Source organism: Apiospora hydei, assembly GCF_038363865.1.
Source record: "Apiospora hydei strain CBS 114990 chromosome Unknown utg000008l_segment0_segment0, whole genome shotgun sequence".
NCBI lineage: Eukaryota > Fungi > Ascomycota > Sordariomycetes > Amphisphaeriales > Apiosporaceae > Apiospora > Apiospora hydei.
The window spans coordinates 375,228-395,195 of NW_027117367.1; the positions used below are offsets into that span (position 1 = coordinate 375,228).

The window sequence follows — 19,968 nt, forward strand, 5'->3', positions numbered from 1 at the left end:
GTGAGCGATAGAGCGACGGACGAAGCCATCGTGAAGCCAGGAGCCATGGACGAAGCTCCCCGGTCCAGTCATAGAGACGAGCTCGCGCACATGGCGAAACGACTGGCTATTGACGCAAGCTGGTCCTGCCCATCGAATCTGCGGCCAAGCCTGAAGAAACCCGTTCTTTACTGCATGCAGCGTCTAGCGAGCGACATAAGGGGGCCTGGCCTGGCTGGAAGCTGGTCGGAAGGGCTCAAGCCTCACCCGGGGCGGCAGGGCGACGAAAGCGAGGGGGAAAATTTAATTGAGTCGCGTGACCACTACGACTGCAGCCAAGCCATGGGGACGCCATGCGCTGCCTCCGACGGGCGGCATTACACTTTTTGTAGTTTGGGGGTCACTGAGACGCAGGCAGACCGACCAGCTTTCTTCCAACGCACGCGGATCGGACATTTGACGGACATTTCAAGGCCGTTTTGTTTGATTCACGGGTTTTTCTTCTTTTTCTTCTTTTCGGGAAAATGAGGCTGACAGACTGGTACATGCATAAGGCAGAGGGGATGAGGATGTTGTGGGTAAACCATCTGAATCAATACACTTGACGAATGGGGATCCCCCGGCTAGCCCGGCCGAAGATGTTCTTACGGCGACGGCTCCCTTTTCTTCTGTTGCATGGTAATCCATCTGGGCCGCAGCATCGGCGAGTCACCGCCCCCTCACTCGACCACGGGGTTGCACGCCCCGGCACGGCAGCCCCCTCCAAATCGGACATACTGTACGGGATATCCCGTCCGTGTGGGATGTGTAGATGCACATGTGTAGATGCACGATTGGGAGTTCGAGCGAGCGTCGTGGCGTCTGTGCCATATCTTCACAGCGGACGGTACTACTAACAATCGGGGGTGGGTTACGTACGACGACGATGCGGAAGCATCTGCATCTGCTGGCCGCAGACCCCTTTCTTTTCTTTTCTTTCTTGTATGTGTATGTCTCTCTCCACAATGTTTGTGCAACACACGTGTAACGAGACGGGAGGTATGCACGTATGTATGGATCGATGGGTAGTTGCATATCAGGGTGGACGTTAGGATAAGTGCATACCTGACAGTCCCGAAAAAGAATGCACATACACACGACAGCCGCATCGGGCGGCTGACTGGCTCTGACTGTTGTCGCGATGACAACCATTGAAGAAGAAGGCCCGCTCGCTCCTTGCCCCTCTCCAACCAACCCCGACATCAGCAACAACAGCACGAAGAGGTACCGGGAACATAGCACCAGATGATAATACATGTATACACGCCAGGTGGGTGCAGAAACAAGCTTCACCAAGCTTTTCCAAGCTTCTCCCGGGGCTTTCCCATGCAGAATGTTAGCTCTGACGGGGGCATGGGCTGGATGGCTGATACTTCTCCCCAACCCTCCACCACTCACTGCATCGTAATAGGGATGCTTGTATCGTATGTAGGAAGGAAGCTGATCCTTCCTCCCTACCCCCGCGCCCCCGGTGAGATACTAGAGCGAGGAAAAAGAAAACGCCCAAAAGTGATGCTGCAGGAGCAGTAGCAGCAACAGCAGCCGAACTAACCACAGAAACCACCATCTGCACTGCAGCCCTTTTCCTCACCGGCTGATCGCTTTACCGGGCTTCAGCTGCGGGCACGAATCAACAGCCCCGGGCTTGGCGCTAGCCTCGACACTTGTCCGAGCGATGACCAGTTTCCGTTTCGCGTGGATGAACCATGCGGCTGCAAGCGACGGGAAACGAACTGGTTGGGTATCGCTGAGCCGCCGTAGTAGTAGTAGTAGTCGTCGTCGCGTCCATCATGATATGGATATGGATGGGAACGAATGGATGTCCGAAATCCCTCATACTGAATTTCTCTTTGCGACTCTACCCCATCCCGCTGGTTTGGCAACCACTCACGGCAGTCATGTAGCAGGAGGGGGGCGTGACGGAATATGATGATGTGGTGGTGATGGATGGATGCTGGGCTGGGAACCCGAACCTCAGCCGGATCCTACTTTACCTACATACCTACCTACTGCAAAGCACTGATCCATTCGTTCCCATTCCGCAAATCCATCTTGCTTGGTAGAGTAGCACGGCATATAGCAGAAAAAAAGGGAAACGAAACAGCTCGCGTCGTCATGCTCATCCAATCGGCTTGCCAAACAGGAAACATGGAGTGCAGAATCGACAAGCGAAAGCAATTGAAACAAAAGACGGTGAGTGCCAAGTCCCCTCCTTCCCCGCTTTAATGGCGCCGGTCCTCAGGTTATGCAGGAGAAGAAGCAGAGAAGTGAGTGTGAGTGAGTGTGTGTGTGCCATGGATGGATGTCATGTTATGTCAGGGGGAGACAAATAAGTAAGCTTTGGGAAATCCGGATATGTTCACGGGAATGCGAGAGGCCTGGCCGGATACGGCACCTCATGTACAGATCCCTTTGTCAGTCCAACGGTGGCGAGTGTATCCGTACTTGGCTTTAAACTAGGTACATAGTCACAAGCAGCAAAGCTTGAGAAGCTGTTTTTGTTGTTTGTCGCATCCGCACGTGCGATATCAAGTTGAATAGAACTGCACACATAATCAAAGAACCTCCTGTAAGTAAGTAAGTCCAGTCCCTTCGGCCCTGCATTGGTGACACCAACCCAGCCCTGGGCCGAACACCCGCGCCAGCCAGTGCGTGCGCGCGCACGCGGGCGGGCGTTTACCGATCGAACAATAAGAGCACGCATGATGCAGGCCCCTAAAAGGCTTGTTTCTTCTGGTCCCCCCTCGCGCTTTGATACGTCCCGACGCGAGGAGCTGGAGGGGTGGAAAAGTGTAGTGGTGTGCAAGAAAACGATGATCACCCGCTCTCCAAGGAAACCAAGTTTTGTTTCTCGATGAGCATTATGTATGATATCTGACACACACACACAACCAAAAAGGAAGCATGGCGGGCTGTATTATATTTAGCATGCGACACACAGCCTGCCAACTGCGACCACATAACTATCAAAACTGCCAAACTGGGAAAGACAGTATGAGAGCCACGAGGGGAACGAGTTGGGTGGTCATCAATGCAGTAGCCCACGTTTTAAAAGTAAGTCCAAACAGTAACAGCAACTTGAGCAGTCGTCGGTAGAGAGGAGGAAGGGACCCCAAAAGAGCAAGTATAACCTTAGGTACTTGACTCGCTTTGGTGTGGCCGGAAGACTACCTAGTTCGCTGTACTTTTGATGCACCACTTACTTGGTGTGTAGTAGTAGTAGTACTTTGGCCACATGCGTTTCGATATGAAATACTCGCTTCAAATTTACTCTCGCCAAACCAACCAAAAACATCAGATGCATCCCATTTTCGATGGGCTGCAGGTGCGCTAGCGACCCAGATCCCAGCCCGCCGGCGTAGGCTCCAAATCCCTGGGAGGGCCAGCCAGGGTGTCGCGCACGCAGAGGACCGACCGACCTCATCAGCCTGAAATTTACTTACACTCAGACACTCAAACACACAGACAGATAGACGGGGCTTACTGTAAGTTCTGCCAATATGGAAGACCGCGCCGACGGACTGGACAGAGTTCACATGGGACCAAACGAGATGGCAATAGTAGCAGTAGCAGTCGTTGGCGAGACGCATCACAGCAAAGCACAGGATGATTTGAAAATTTTCTTTCATTGTTTTCTTATTAGTGGCGTGAGTGCCAATCGAGTCGGTCTCTATCTGCTAATCTAGAGCCACACACCCCATCGGCACATCGTCTCATGGCTTGCCTTTCTTCTCTACCATTGTCATGTAGCTGTTAAAAATCAAGCCCGAGTATCCTCCGCACAATGCGCGTGAATGCCGGAGGAACAAAGCTGCCAACCAAAAGTAGTTCTGTAGTAACCGACAACCGTCAAATTCTTTTACTTGCTTGCTGTTGTGCATCCGTCTTTTTTGGCCTGTATCATCCCCATGTGCCTCTACTACTCCTCCGCGCCTTCGTGTCAAACAAAAATGACAGTGGGCGAATGCATGCATCGCAGCCATGCATCTCAGTTGTGTGTGTGTGTTCGCCCCTAGACAGCAGTGCAGACGACCACTCTGGGGAGAAAATAGGGGGAAAAGAATTATGTACGCGGTCGGAAGGGAAAAGATCTTTTGTACGACCCTTCGCAATCTTCTTCAACACTAGAAAGTCGATGGGGGTATAGGAGAAAAAGCCCTGAACACGCCGGTTCTATAATGAAGACCAAACAAAGTAAAAAAAGTAAAAAAACACCCCAGAAATCTCAGAAAAGCCTCTCCTTGTCATGCAGTTGTGAATACCGTAACGCCGCCTCTATGCCAATTGTCTTGAGAGTGAATGGACATTGCCCCGAAGTCCCACACCAACTTATCGTGGGCCTTCCTGGCGAAACGAGGGAAGGGGAAGAAAATGCAAAATGCCGCGATCCGCCAGACTCGGTCTCCTCTAGTATCCTGCCTTGCCTGGCATCGGAGGAAGTCCGTGACCGTGGTTCTGCGGAGGCAGGTGGTTGTGGCAGTAGATCTTGCCGGCCGAGCTGATTGTGGCGTTCTTCTTGGAAGCATCGATGAATTTGATCGGGTCATCGTAGGTGTCCATTTGGCAACACTCAATCGTCTTGAACCAGCGAGTATTGACCACTTCAGCCATGGTCAAGCGCTTCGCCGGGTCCGGGTTGAGCATCTTCAGCAACAGGCGCCGAAGGGCCAGAGGCTTGACACAGATGTCGAAGGCGTCGACGTGGGGCAGGAGTCCTTGGCGGCCTCGGGGTCCCTGGCTACCCTGGCGTTGTACCGTTCGTATGCGAGAACGAGCTTGTTGTACATGCCTGCCGACTTGCTGTCATTCTGCCACTCGGCCTTCTCCCAAATGTTGGCGCCGAAGACGAGGTAGATCATGACAATAGCAGAACTCCAGACGTCCAACGGGCGCGGATCGTAGTCCTTTTGCTTGCTGAGCACCTCGGGCGCGATATAGGGAAGACTGCCGCAGATGCCAGGCTTGCAGAGTCGAATCTCGCCGTTCATGCCCTGGCCACATTGTCCGCCAGCTTCCCTCAGACCGGGATGGATCCCTGAAAAGACCTCGGAAACACCAAAGTCGGTAATCTTCAGCTTGCTGTCCTTGGTGATCAAGAGATTCTCGAGCTTGATGTCGCGATGGGCAATGCCGTTCGAGTGCAGGTAATGAATGCCCTGGCACACCTGCTTGAACAAGCAATGGCGATCCACCTCGCGCCCTTCTTGCGTCAGGTAGCCCTTAGAGACAAGACTGAACAAGTCGCCCTCCGAACAGTACTCCATAACGTGATTCCAGCGACCGTGATCGGTGCACAATCGAATAGTCTCGACAATGTTGGGGTGGTGCAGACTCTTGGCAATGCTGAACTCCGACTTGATCTTCTTCTGATAGTCTTTCTCCGACTCTACACTGCGCTTGCTTCGGAACTCCTTGACGGCATACATTTCGCCAGGCGAGCCCTTGCGCGACATCAATGTGACCTTGGACGTGGCGCCCTTACCGAGATGCTTGCCATGGCGGCCGAGCAGCTTGTGCTGGTATTCAAACTCCTTGAGGAGCTCGGCGACATCGACGGTGAAATCATCGGGAAGGCTCAGACTCAGGCGTCGTGCCTTCATACCTGTACCAGCGTCGGGGGAAGAGCCCATGGTTGCCGTGTCAGGTCCAAGTGTTCTTGCTTCTTCTTAGAGCGCTCGACACTGCGCGTGCGACGGATCTCTTTCCGGGGACCGCTGACAAAGTTCACTCGCGAGCGCAAAGAGAAGCCGGTGTGGGTCTTCTTCTTATTGTTCAGGAAGTCGCTCGAGGACGGGACCGACGAAGGGACCGATCCGTCCTTGGTGTCGGGCGAGGGCGGCGACGGCGGAGTGTTGGAGCGTGTCGTAGGGCGCGACGGGTGGAATGAGAAGCGGCGACTACTGCTGGGGTAGCCTTGGCTGGTGTATTTGGGGTGGTGGTATCTAGCACAGCACCACCCGCACCGCCATTCTGGTAGACGGGCTCGCGAAACTCCATGGTCGCGCCGTCAGTCACATTGGAGGCGGAACGCCGGAACAAGGAAGTCATCTTGGTGCCGACGCCAAGGAATGACTTGGAGGCTCCTCTGAGTGAGAGATTGCCCAGCGACGGTCTTCTAGGCGGCGGCGAAGAGGCCTCTGTCGCAGATGGGTGTTCGGACTGGTAGTAGTATTGTTGTTGCGATTGTTGTGGTTCAAGCAGCAGTGAAGGCTGCTGGCACTGGTACTGGGAAACAGAAGATGTGCGATTGGAGGTAGTGGGCGAATAATCCGAAGGAGGTGACGTCGAGGTGGGCGTGTCTTGGCTGAACTTTGAGGTGGGATCGGGGCTGGGGCGCTGCAGGCGGAATTATTGGCTGCTGGGGGCGTGAGGGATTTAGAGGTTCTAGGCGATTGGTCCCCAATCAGCTGCCCTGGTCCAGCGCTGGTTGCACTGCTGCTGCTGCTGCTGCTGCTGCTGCTTGAGTCTTGGTGCTGTGGCGCCCGTGGTGGGGCTGCTGCAGTTTCCACTACTAAGGGCGGCGGTCTCCTGTAGGCTGCCGCACTCGGGAAAATGGCCTTTTGCGACAGGCCTGTCGTGGTGGTGGAAATGCTGTCTGCAGTAGCACCAGGAGTAGTGGGAGTCGTAGTCGCAGAGTCCTCAGCCAGACCCGGGGACGCGATAAACTCAGTTTCCAGCTGCGGTTGCAGGTCGCTGTTGGGCAGATCCAACAGGGCGGGCTGGAATTCTCGCGACTCTCGGCCGCTTACAGGCGTGATTGGCTCGTTTGCCGACTCGCTCTCGGTTTCATCGTCCTCTTCGGGAATGGGGTCTGTAGCGTAACGGCGTGGCGACGAAGAGAGACTGGACGCAGGATAGCTGCCGCTATTTGAGAATCCTGCGTTGTGGCTCTGGCTTTGCCGTGGTTGTAAGATGGGAATAGGAGCGCAGGTAAAGTGAGACTTGGAGGGGGACGGGGTCAAAAGGCCGTCATTGTCTGTGGTGCCAATGCATTATTAATAACTTGAATCGTTCTATCAATGATGGAGAAAAATATAACATAACAACATGGCATGCTACGTAACTAGATTAGACCGGCTAGCTAGATAAGCAGAAACCAAGGGCAACAAGGGGGGCCCAGAAACAAGAGATCAAACATGCGATTGCAAAGACAAGGAAGGGAGAGAATCGGGAACATACCTATTGTGGCAGCTGATGATGACGAGATTCGGCTTCTCGGCGTCGGAGGAGGGGCGGCCCTGGTCCCATTCGCACCAGTGCCAGGACCAGCACCATTCGTTGGCGTGCTTGTGCTTGTGTGGGAGGGGTCCTGCACAGAAGCAGGAGCGGCAGCAGCAGCCACCATGGTTCGAGAGCTGGCCATCGTGAAGTCCGTCTGGCAGGTCCGATTGGGCCGGCTGCAACTGCTGCAGGAGTTGGGGAAAAAGAGAAAAGAGAAAGAGTCGAAGATGCAGATAGTTGGAAGTCGACTCGAAGGAAATATGAAGAAGGCCTTTGGTGTTGCTGATAGACAGAAGTAGCAGGGAATTCCCCAAATGCTGCTTCTTACTCAGGCACGCCGGAATTTATCTCTATCTGAGTTGCTGCTGGAGATAGCTGCTACCTTGAACAGAGTTGGCGGTTGTTGTGGTAGCGGACGAACGACAGCCAGACACCAAAAAGTCGCAATCGGAGATCCCTGTAAGGCCCAAACTAAGGGTGGGAGGGATCGAGACCGTGGAACCTTATGCCTGAACCATGGATCACCCGGAGCAAACTGATGGGCAGTAGTGGCGTAAGAGCAGAGTCGTAGTGTGTGGTAGCAGCGAGACTTTTTTTTGCGAAGGGAGATAGATCGAGGGTGATGGATTATCCGCGGTGGTCCGTCTCGTTCGTTCCAAAGGCTCGGTTCGGGGCTGCCGAAGAAGTAGTAGTAGTAGTAGCAGCAGACGCACACTCGTCTCGCTTCTGGTGAGAAGATTTGAATAACAGGCCGGCCGGCCGAAGGGGACGAGGAATATAAGGACCTTTTTGAGCAAGAAAGGGAAAGGGAAAAAAAAGAGTCGAGTTGCCAAGTCAAGTGACCCAGGCCGAGAGGGCGGATGAGCAGTGACGAGTCGTGTAATTAAGTAAAAACCACTGCCTGGGCAGATCGTCGAAAAAGGATATACACAGGATTGCACACGGAACAGAAATCGGTGATGCTGCTGGCGAAGCCCCTTTTCTTGGCTTCTTCTTCTTCGAATATTCGGTGCAGCGTCAGATAGTGGCAGGTTGCGCACGCAAGGTACTAACTCTTAGGTAAAGCGGTTGTAAGTCGAGTCCAGTCCAGTCCTGTGCTCTGTGCTGTGCTGGGGTGGGCAGGAGACGAGGGCAAGGGAGGGGCAGCATATACGACCACCAACAAGGTAATGGTTGCTGCTGTGTAGCCCTGCTTTGGTATAATGCCCAGGAGCCAAGATCCTCGCGCCAAGGCGAAACAGTACGGGCAGAATCAATAATCAGAATTCGGGAACCAAGATAAGAGGCAACTCCAGGACTATATGTTTCGAGGGAGGGGACCGGTGCTGTTATAAACTTGAGACAGAAAAAGCAGAGCAATAGGGAAACCCTTCTCGTCCGTCGCGGTCACACTAAACACACACTCCTCCTCCTCCCTACTCTACTTTGCTCTACTCGAGTGCGACTCTCTCTTTCTCCTTCCCACATTACCCACCCCCCATCGAGCGAACTAAGCTTCGAGTATGCCCCTCGAGTACCTACTCGGTAAGCAAGTAGGTATTACTCGGAGCAATGCCAATATGAGCTGCAGGACGACCTGCGCTAAACTTATTCGTCTGGGGGTCCTTCTTCGATGAAGCGGGGACGATGTCGACTAGCGTTACATATGCGTGTAAGTGGGATGGAGTGAGAGCGTGCCAAGTGCCCAGCGCAAATACGACATGGGCTCTGCAGATGCAGCCGTGAGGGTCTAGTGTGTTAAACCCTAGAGTGTGCCAACACTTTCCCAGATATATGTAATGTCTGTATGTAATAATAAGATGAATCTAACTCTACAGTACGGGGTAGCAGCAGCTGGGAGGTGGTATGGGATGTGAGATCAGATATGGTAGATACAGTACATGTCATATCACGTATGTACGTGGCACACCAGCCAGCCGGATGTCATGGGAGATGGGAGGGCAGGCGTATGTACTGTAGCAGCCAAAGTGCATCTGTAGGCGGAACCGCAACGCGCTGGAGGAGGAGCATGAGGAGGAGGAACCGAGGCGAGACATGGAAAAGAAGTATCGAATACCTACGCAGAAGTGTACACTGGCCTTGATGGCCTTTGCTGTGCTGCTACTGGTACTGGTAAGGGTTCACGACCGAATGTGGAGGTTACACAAAAAGAGTTATGGAATGTCCGGACTAGTACTGTGTGCAGATTGAACGGGAGCGAATGGGCGCGATGCCAAGTTTGGGGCCCCAAGTGCACCGGCCAGTCGCTGGTGGGCGCTTCGAGGGTTGACTTGCCGCAACGGGAAAAGAGATTATTTTTCGACGATGCGAGGGCGCGAGGGCTAGCTGGCAGGGAGGCAGGGCCCGGCAGGCCTTGTCTTCTTTTGTTTCCTTCCTCCAGAGAGAGGGCCAAAGTTTCGGCGGTATTTTCTGACAGCATGAAAGAGGGCCCCATAGCCGCAAGAGCAGAGCCCGCCTACTACCCTACCACCCTACCACTGTACTTCATCTGTTCCGTACCATACCAATACCCTACCCTCCCCAGCCAGGCATACACGCATATGTACACCTCCCTAAGGGGATCGAGATAGATCATAGGCCCCGCGAGAGGGAATTGGCTTGGCAGAAAGTCAGAATCGCCAAGAGTTTCTGAGCCAGAACTAACTTAACACATCCAGACCTGCGCAGGAATCTAACTCGCTCCAGGGCACGAGGAGAAACGCAGTGAAGTAAAAACTGATACCTGGCTTGCCTCAACGCTCAGGAGGGTGCAAATTGCTCTGGTGCCAAATATAAGGCCTATCTTTAATGGAGACAGACGTGCTTGCCAGTGGATACAGTGTGCGCGCAACGCTCCAAGTGGGCTTCGGTGAGCGATTTTCAGTCAGTCAGTCATGGATGGATAAGTCTGCTTTTTTATGTAGGTAGGTGTTATGTACGGAATAGTCTGGCTGGCCCTTGTCCGCGAACGGTTGCTGTGGTCTGAGAAAAGGGCGGAATTGACGGTGCAAGCCTCGGCGAATGAGAGCAGTTTGCGACTATTGCACCGGAAGCAAAGGGCTGGGAAGGGCAATATATGATCCCCTGTTCCGGTTAATCCATGCCGAGTATTCGGTCCTGCCCTCCCTACTTTATTTTGGAGACTCAATCTCGTGTCCGAGACGGGGACACTGGCGGTCGGTTGGTCGCGCGCTGGAGCTGGGCGAAGCAAGCAGTAGCAGCAGCAGCAGCAGTAGCAGAAACTGAAAAAGGACGACTCATCAGACGACAATGTTGAATTCAACGAATCCCATTTTCGGTTCCTGCAGTGCAGCCTTGGCGACACACTCTTCCACTTCTTTCCTTTTCTTGTCAAGAGCGCGCCAAGACGTCCGGGACGGCGATCCTGGCAATTGCCGGGCTTGGTCTTGCCAAACGGAAGAGAGCGCAAGACTCCAAGGTGTTGAAGGTGTTAATTGCAATCAGCAGTCCAAGAGCGTCCGCCTCTGTCAATTGTCGATACCAAGGCCGTTTCATTGCCAGCCACTGGTGCTTGGCGGGCACTTACACGGCTTGGCGAGCACGCATTTCCACACTTAGCCTCAAGAGGCTGCATATATTGTAAGAGAAATTGTCTTTCCTTCCATCTGTGCGTCGGGCTTGGCCTTGGCCTTGCTGCTGTGTGCAGGTGAGGTGTGCAAAGGGAAAATTGTTTCGAAGCTGTTTGTTGCGGTGCTGCTGTGCGGTTGCTCAATGTCCGGCCAGAGGGCACTGCCGTGGGAATGGATACCATGTCGCTAATGCCCAGAAACAAAGCCTACCTGTGTTCGCAGACCGCAGGAAACAAGAAACCCGTCGATCGTACTTTGTGCGTACGGGAACGCGCCGGCTTAGGTTATTATTAGCTCATTCGCATATCCCAACGTACAATTTACATGATCCTATTCGGCTTCTCCTTGGTCCTCGGTCCTCTCCTTGGTTCTCGGCTGTGTTGGCTGGATGCGATACCGCGATACCGCGATGCCGCGGACTTGCTAAAGCTCCTGATTAATATGCCATAGCAGGGCCGTCTTCGCACCCCCTAGTTGACTGATTGCCGATGTTTCTCAAACGACAGTGGACAGCCAGAAGGAAAAAACGGGGTGCCGTCTGACGATGCTGTGGATGCCAGCCCAGTCCCTTGTGGGCGTCAACTTAAGATGGCATGGAATGGGATGGCCTGGTCCTGCGTCATTCGGGAGGGTGTCAGTTGGCTAGGTGGGGTGGCTTTGGGGCCTTTCCACGCCGGCCCTTCGGCCTCTGTCAAATCAAATACCACGTCGCGACCCTGTGTTCGCCTTGGATTGAGTCGTAAGTTTTTTGGCAGTGGCAGGCTTCCGAACTCGCTGCAGCCCAGCGGCGACCCTGAGCAGTCAATGTAGCAGTATGATGTCGGCCATCGCGATTGCATCATTTTGCCTATCTGGCGGGCTGGAGAGAGCTGGGGCGCCTAGGCTCTCTTCTGGAGCGCGCGCGATCTCGTGGACGGAAAGCGTAATTTCGGCCTCCTAGCCATACCAATCAAACAGCAGATGTCGAGGGCGACAGCAGCACCAGCACCAGGGCACCGGGCTAGCGCCCTTTTCGCGATCGTTGTGGACCGGGCCATGATACATGATACCACTACCACACGCTGCCTCTCGTCGAACTAGTTGTACGTAGGCAAGTCCACCCTGGAGATAACGTCTGGATACCAATCAATCCATTCACCTTGACATCAGATAACCCGAGTTTGGCGCATTGAACTTGGACCCGAGCGAACGAGCGAGCGAGACAGCGACAGTGACAGCCAACCTCGGCTCCATTCATTATTCATCCGCCTTCATTTTCACATCAACATCATGCACATCGGTGTCATGGCCAACCCGGTGAGGCGTCTATACGTGAGACTGTTAATCGAAAGAATGATGGAGCATCTTTCGAGAATATTGTTCTCACCGACAATTATCTCCATGCCCTATGCGACTCTGCTCGACCGTCTGTTTCCTCAGAGGCCAATTGAACCCTGACTCAAGCGACCCAATTATGTAAGTATGTATGTATACAACAGTATAGAGGTTTTGCATGACACGGCAGTATTAGCTTTTTGATTACCATGCCCGGGGAATGGCACTTCCCCATTGGTTCCTGTGGTTCCTGTGGCCCAACCAGACAAGAATGGAAACCTGAGTTGAGATGCGGCGATCAAAGGCGATCAAATCTACTTGTCAGATTGCTACTAGCTACTCTTCCCAGTTCCATAGTTACCATACTTGGCCATTGTGGCTTTTCTTCGTCCTATTGCTGTCCACCACTCTCTCCATCATGGTTGGCGTTGTCTGTTGGCGATCCCTCTCGTATGACTATGACGACCCTGGACAAGTCGAGAGAAAGGCCAAGTGCTGAGAGGTTGATTCCATTCGCCCGGTGCTGTGTCGGTTTGGACGAAAAGGGTAAGCCGTGCCGCTGACTCTCTATCTACCTGCTCTCGGCAGCGCCAGTCATCAATCAAGTCAGTCAGTTGACGTTCTTCGGTTTGCAAGTCGGTCAATCTCCATTTTCTCCAGGACGGAGATGACCCCCACGCAAAACCGTCGAAAAGAAAAATCGACGAGGTGTGGCTCTCTCTCACATGCAGCTGCCCCAACTCGTTCACTCCAGTCCACCTCGTGGTTCAGCAGGTGGTCTCGTGACCTGCAGGTTGGGGAGCTGCTGCACTTGCATTAGACCGGACTCGACTTGAGACTTGTGTGTGTGTGTGTGTGCACTGCTGCTGATGTTGTGATCGCATTCGCATATTCTGGGGGAGAGGGGGAACAGGGACGAACTGGGACGAAATGCCCCTAGCCGTCTTGGCAAAGAAGCAGGACTGAGTGTGTGTGCTTGCTTGCTCCCGACTATCAATCAACCATCTCGACACACGCAGGTTGCACGGTATTTCGCAATCATTTACGGCGATATGGCAGGATCAATCACGGTTCAGCAAATCGCCTTGGCGAGGCAGCGAGCCTAATTGGAGGCTCTTGGCTGAGGACAAAGATCGGCGGATGTGTCTCGTCTCATTCCAGGTCGCCAAAGGGCCCAGACCGGCCATTCGCGCAGATGCGAGCGGCGAGCCCAAGCAGCAGCAGCCAACGCAATTTGTGAAATTTGGTGTTCAGCAGAGTTGTCCAAATTTAGCCGTTTGCTTCATCTCATCAGCATCTGGGCCCCATGAAACATTGCAGCGACAACGCACCCGCGGCTCGGGCAACCCAACCGTCGGTCGAGACCGACAGCTGAGGATGTCGTTGGCCGTGGACCCCCTTTTGAAGTATCAAATACCTGCCTTCTTCAAACTGCCCAGAAGGTGGTGTATTCAAATAATTGGTCGGGGCATTACTGTACGTGAGATCCGCTGGACATCTCAGCAGCAACAGCGCAGAAGAAGAGAAGAGAAGAAAAAAAAAGCAATTGCACCAGGCTAGCGGTGAATAACCTCTCTGCGCGCTCGCGATACTTACCACCGGCAGATACTGGATTGCTATACTACTGTGTGCTACTGTGTGGCGGTGCTTACCCGGCATATGTGAGATTGAAATAAGCAGTATGGGTGCGTTTTTGCATGCCGCCGGATTGGCTGGGCTGACTGAGAAGCACATCATCTCGAGTCATTATGCCCGTCTTCCGGGCCTGCCTTTAAGCTTCGATGCCGCCGCCGACTCCAACCTCACCGAAGCCCTTTTCCCGTCTGCCATGTCATGTGGCACCAAACCGTATGTGATAATAGGCTGCCGAGAGAGAGAGAGAGAGAGAGAGAGGGAGCCTGCTAGCATCGGCCATGATTCGATCGGCTGCAATGCCGGGGTTTCTAGAACACGTCGACGTCGTCGTCGTACACTAACCCCTACACCCGATCGAGTTAGAAGATTGGCAAAAAGCAGACGTCTTCCTCGTCGGCACTCGCTGTGAGCAGCAGTGAATGGGCGCCTGAGTTCGCTCTGCCGTCCCTGCCAAGCCTCGGACGAACAAGTAGTCGCTGGGTTGGCGAATGCAGGTGATCGACGGAACACCAGGATTCCGGCCGCCCATCCATTCCATTCCATCCTGCGTTCCCTCGCAAGCTTCAAGACAAACATGATGTAGAGCCGCCTTGGCAGTCTTGTCTTTCGCCATTGGAGTTACCTCGACCCTCGACGGAAGCACACACGACCAGGGAACACACAGGCTGCGGCGTGTGTGTATTGCAGGTAGGTATGTATGCCGCATGCATTGTTTGTGCTTGTTTCGTTGGTTTCGTTCCCACCGTCTTGGCATCCCTATACCGCGCCGCTCGCACCCCCTCCTGCCTGCCCTCCTCTCCCCCAGGCGGCCACTGGATTTCTCGGGAGTCGAAACACATTCTGCCAAGACTCGTACAGAAGCAATGATGTGCGCCTTGGCTTCGCGGCAAGAAACATCGCCAAGCAATGCTTGGGCAAACCGTGGGCGCATGACGAATTCTTTACACTTACAGTACCTGCGCGCCTCCCTTTGTGCGCAGCGATCGGCGACAAGAATAGATGCGGCATCTGTTTGTTTCGACAGGGGAGCGGAGTGACGACGGACTTTTTGGGGTCGAGAATGCCATGGGATTACGGTACGAAAGAGCGCACAGCACGGTGGATGGTTCATTTGCAGGGCTTTTTACACTTTCCGCACCGCGCGGGCGACGTGTTCATTCCTTGGCGTCTACCCCATGATGCCGTTACGCAAAATGCGCATTTGGCATCCGTCGCTGCCCCAGCAGAGATTTGAGCAAGGAGGAACAGCAGCAGCCGGCCTTCTTGCAGATTACGCAGCCTGTCCTCCTTCCAGATCGGTGTGAATCTACCGCCCACCAGGCACTTGACGGTCAGACACCAGCCAATCCGGCAAGTCCAGTCTGCTGCTGCTGCTGCAGGTTTGTGGGAGATGATCTCGGGATCTCCTGTCTCGCAGTCGAGATTGTCTGCCTCCGTGATCGGTAAAGGCGTGAGAGTCCTTCAGCCGCAGCAATCGCCGCCATCACTGCATCCCGCCGTATCCGTTAATTCGGCGCCTTACTGTGTGGTACGGAGGATGCGCGCGGCAAGACGGGCTACATCAAATCCCACCACTCACTCGCCATGAGGGCGACGGGATTTCAGTCCGGAGCGCATCTTCAGCATATGCAAGGTAATGTATCCAATAGCCTGACCGGCCACCAGCCAAGTGACGAACATCCATAGACTACCCAGGCAGGGTTTCCGTATTGGGAGTATCACTCTCTTACCCTAGAAGGTTCGGCATATACAGCTACTTTTCCTGGTGCATTGTCCAACCCAGAAGGAGAGCCAATAGCTATCAAGAGGTGATTTAGTGAATACCTGGTGCTACTGAGTAGACAGGACAAGGCCATGGAACTGCTATGCCTAGGTATTCATTCCCATGTCAACCCGTTCCCATCCATCGTGATCAACGCTTGACGTGTTCTATCCCTCTATTAATCTCGTCATATCTACTCTACACAGCATTTTTCTTCGACGACAGCCACATCTACGCTGACCGGTTTCGTCTTGGTAAAGGGGCTGTGCATGCGCGGGCAGATAAGACGTTACTTTGGCTTGCCAAGAAGCCGGGCTGAAGGGGGCCCGCAGCTCGACCCTGGATGCCTCACAGATGCCAATGCCGCCACCGAGTATCAAAAGCTTGTATGCGTCAGCGATGTGACGTGGTGGGCTGGGTTGGGGCTGGGCAAGCTGGGCTGCCCAGAAGCCACGGAAGGGATGAAAATCGCGGGCTAGCCAAGGACAACACACTGTGCCCGGGATATCGACAAATTGGGTGAGCTCCGTGCCGTCTCATCTAAGGGTTGCAGCCTGGGCCGTCGCTGCTTATTATGCAATTACTGGTAGGCTCTGGCCATGCCTAAGTATCGGTGGTGCCCTTGTCGGTTCTGACAGACTGCCGTGGATGAGGCGAGACCGGTCACGCTGCATGCCAAATCATGGGGGAAGAGCCGCATCGGATCCGTACAATCGAATCTATACACGCATATGGCAGGTTCATTACCCCCTCCAACAGAGTGTGAACTTGGGTTCGAGGAATATGGTACTTTCTCGTCAAGTCTTCGAGGGAGCACTTTCCCTTTCGAGGCAAAGAAAGCCTCCTTGGGAGCTAATAGGCGCATAACGGTGTCCCGTTGGCCGCCTTCCGTCACCTAGGACCAGAAAAGGAGAGTACGCCGAATACACAAGCGCTTGCCGGCTCCTTCGGGTATGTCTTACTGTGCTGCATGGTCAGCGTTGCCGCATTCAGGTCGGGTATAGTATATGGGGGCGTCTGTATAGTTAGCAGAACTGTATGTAGCCTTCTCCCTCATTTGAGCTGAAGTAGAATAGCCCATCTTGATAGATCAGCCCGTGGTATTTGACATTCGCAAGCACTGCTGATCATGCACTGCTCGAGTAATCGCGAGGCTCGGGGTCGAGGAATGTGATCGGCAATTCCTAATGCCAGAGCCTCGAAAAGTCATGGTCAATCTTGGCAGCCATGTAATGGGTGTTAGAAATGCCTTATCTCGGATACGTATGAAGTACAAGTATGTACCTTTGGCTGAGTACGCCCCCTTTGTTTCAAATGTACGTAGGTCGACACTATCTGTATACTGAGGCTGAGAGACATGACGAAGTTACATGTGCAGACCGGCGTTCATAGCATACCAACCATCGTCTGTCATTGATATCACTCATTGACAGCCATACCATCACCAGCTGCTGGTCAATCGTCCCAAACGATCACGGGTGGAAGTCAACTACTGCAGACCTCGATCCTTCCGCCACGGGCGAAGATCAAATCAAGTATGAGCGAAATAGTATGAGCGAAGCGACACTTCTATCATAAACTTTAAGGTGGCCGCCTTCGCGTTTCATCAATCAAGGCCATCGCTGGATATGCCACGCCATCATATGCGTGGGCTTCGCCTTCCGGTGTATCTAGTGGTTGATGCGCCGCTTACTTTGCATCAAAACCATGACTTCGCATATCGCGTGAATATATAACACCTAGACTCGTGATTGACCATGTTGATTGTCATGGTGTACACACGCCCGAAACTGCTACTACATGAGAGTCGTGTTCTGGTCACAATCATAGTGTAAAGAGGGTCTCCTCCTACCGGAGAAGGCAACAGCATCAGCTTCATGACCTTGCAACTAAGGCATCTCGTATGGGTGATTCCTCTTGCGCACAAATGTGTAGTTCGTCTTCCTCATCAACCTCGACCGGTATAAGAGGTGAGTCTTCGTCCAGGTCATTGGGATACCACCACATGGCACATGCAGCTCTGCATCTTCTTTTCTGATAACGCGGGCCATGTCGTCAAGTATCTTAGAGGGTCTCGCCGGCGTGGCGGGTAAGGAGCCCGAGAACGCTAGCTCCCAAGAGGCGATGAAAGCGACCAAGACATGACTATAAAGGGAAAGAAAGATTAAGCAAAAGTTGGGACTGGGATCGGTAGCGCCCTTATTGACTTGCTGCTATGAAGGCTCATTGCTCGTTCGGCCTGGCATCCCACATCCCAATCGGTTTGTCGATAGATTAGAAAAGAGATACCTGAACGGGTTTCTCCTTCGTATGGCTCTCTTGACGCGAACGCCTTGCCCGTGAGTGATGTATGCGTATATACTGTACACCTTGTCATCTTCAATCAGTGGTTGCCACTTACGTCCATCAGGAGGATGTGTCCGCCAGCGCGTCCTCACTGTTCGGTAAGTAGTCCAAGTCTTACTTATGGGTTGAAATTGCCAAATACTGTTTGAATCGCGTCCCTGAGAGCTCATTACACACCAACCCCTAAGCTCAAAGCTCTCCGTTCGAGGTCTCAGACACATGATCACCAACGCTGCTGCCCTGATTCAAACCACAGAGGCAAACGAGCGATACAACGACCATAATGAGATGTAACTGTGACATGGCGAGCAGTAATGCGCACATACCTCCCATACTTGGCATACGAATCATAGAAGCTAGTTCTGAGCATGATACATCATTGAACTGGTACATAAGTATTCGTAATATGTGTCGCGAAGATAACATTCTTGGATATAAGTGTACATAGACGGTAGTAATCTGCTCCTCAACTAAGTTTCTTCCCCATCAAATCCGCCAACTCATCCAGCAACTCGACCGTCTCCGCCGGACTCGCGATCCACGCCGTCGTGCCCACACTGCGCGCCTTGAAGTCGTTGGAGCCCGCGCTGAGGAACTGGTCGCCCACGTGCAGCGTGTTCTCCCCCTTGATCATCTGCCCGCCGCCGCCGCCGAACCACTTCTGGCACACGTTGACGCCCCAGCTCTTGTCGCCGATGTCCACGAACACGTCGCGCCCGCCGTTGAAGGCGCAGAAGGGCACCACGTTGTTGTCGAACCCCCGCCCGCCCACGCTCATCTCCAGGATCTTCTGGACCACCAGCACCGTCTCCTCGAGCGACTCGCGCGGGATCCGGTTGTTCGGCGAGGTCGGGATGATGCCCACGGCGCGGTCCTTGCGCATCAGCGTCGCCGGCAGGTTCATCGTCTTGATGCAGTCGCGCAGGGCCGCCTCGGCCACGTCCAGGAGCGCCGCGATGTTGGTGTCGGACCAGCTCGCCATCTCCGGCGTGAGCCACTGGTCCCGGGGGATCGGCGCGAGCAGGTGCGGGGAGCTGGCACTAAACTCGAACAGGTAGTTGGCCTCACCGCCCATGATCAGGATGTTTTGCCTCTGTTGCGGTGTCAAGTCGTGGGACTGAGCAATGGTGTCGAGGAGTCCGTGCAAACGGGCATAGTACTTGTCGGCCGTGGTGTAGCCCGCGGCGGTGACGATGCCGATCTTGACGTTCTTGCGCATGAGATCGATCATCCGAGAAATGACAGGGCTATCCGGCAGCAGCGACTCGCCATCGTCATAGAGGGTCACATCACCATCGAATGTGGCCAGTTGCAGGGTGCCGTATGTGGTCACCGCCATAATCTGGGCCGAGTTGAGAATCAAGCGGACATCGTTGAACGAAGGCGACACGAAGCGCCTCGAAGAGATGAAGCGTTTCCTATCCTGGTACTTGAAGGCCGCCTCGAGCGGCAGCCTTGTGAAGAATTGGCCAATGGTTGGCACGAGCAGCTTCAGCTTGGATTGGAGGGCTCTTGGGTCGGCTTGATGGGCGACTTTGATTGGCACACCCCGTTAGCAACACGTGATCGAATGAGATACCCAAAAAGGGATAACCACCACCCCCTGGCTGACTTACTGTGGTCGTCCAGCATAAACTCGACGTCTCTCATGATTTCAGCATATCGGCGGTGTGCCTCCTCGGACATGTGGGTGAAGCTGGTGCCGGCGGTCTGGAAGACGCCTGTTGGCTGGGAGTAGAGCACAAACGGCACAGCTAGGAGGCCCTTGATCCATTCTGCGACGGGTTAGTATACGCATCTGCAGAGAGAGGTGATTTGATCCGCTCTGGGTGCTTTCCAAGAATTTACGGTCGGTATATGGCAGGTGACGATGTGTTGGCGGGCATCACTTGTCTGGGCTTCAGGAAGCCCCCAAGCCTGCGACGGAGATGAGGGGTTGTCCCAGGGAGAAAGGCCGGGAATAAGGAGCTGCAATACCTATGAACTGGTCTCTCCTGTGTGTCTTTAGGGCATCTGGTGAAGGTTGTTAGATATTGGCACTGGGATGGAATGAGATGGCACCTACACTCGACTCTGTAACGGGTGGTCATGGTTGCTGTTGAT

The 19,968-nt window shown here is 53.8% G+C and overlaps 3 protein-coding genes across 3 annotated transcripts; all 3 read right to left on the reverse strand.

Moving 5' to 3' along the window:
* Positions 1-4,425: 4,425 nt before the first annotated feature.
* PG997_010661 (kinase domain containing protein) lies at positions 4,426-5,648 on the reverse strand (the record flags this gene model as incomplete). Its single annotated transcript, XM_066814976.1, has 2 exons — positions 4,426-4,756; positions 4,804-5,648. 2 exons carry the CDS (start codon positions 5,646-5,648, stop codon positions 4,426-4,428), a joined length of 1,176 nt encoding a protein of 391 aa, XP_066664266.1.
* Positions 5,649-5,790: 142 nt separating this feature from the next.
* On the reverse strand, positions 5,791-7,381 carry PG997_010662 (uncharacterized protein; the record flags this gene model as incomplete). Its single annotated transcript, XM_066814977.1, has 3 exons — positions 5,791-6,354; positions 6,531-6,994; positions 7,198-7,381. The coding sequence occupies 3 exons, from the start codon at positions 7,379-7,381 to the stop codon at positions 5,791-5,793; spliced, it is 1,212 nt and encodes a 403-aa protein (XP_066664267.1).
* A 10,950-nt stretch (positions 7,382-18,331) lies between these two features.
* PG997_010663 (IMP-specific 5'-nucleotidase) lies at positions 18,332-19,955 on the reverse strand (the record flags this gene model as incomplete). Its single annotated transcript, XM_066814978.1, has 4 exons — positions 18,332-19,398; positions 19,482-19,640; positions 19,843-19,878; positions 19,931-19,955. 4 exons carry the CDS (start codon positions 19,953-19,955, stop codon positions 18,332-18,334), a joined length of 1,287 nt encoding a protein of 428 aa, XP_066664268.1.
* Between the last annotated feature and the right edge of the window lie 13 nt (positions 19,956-19,968).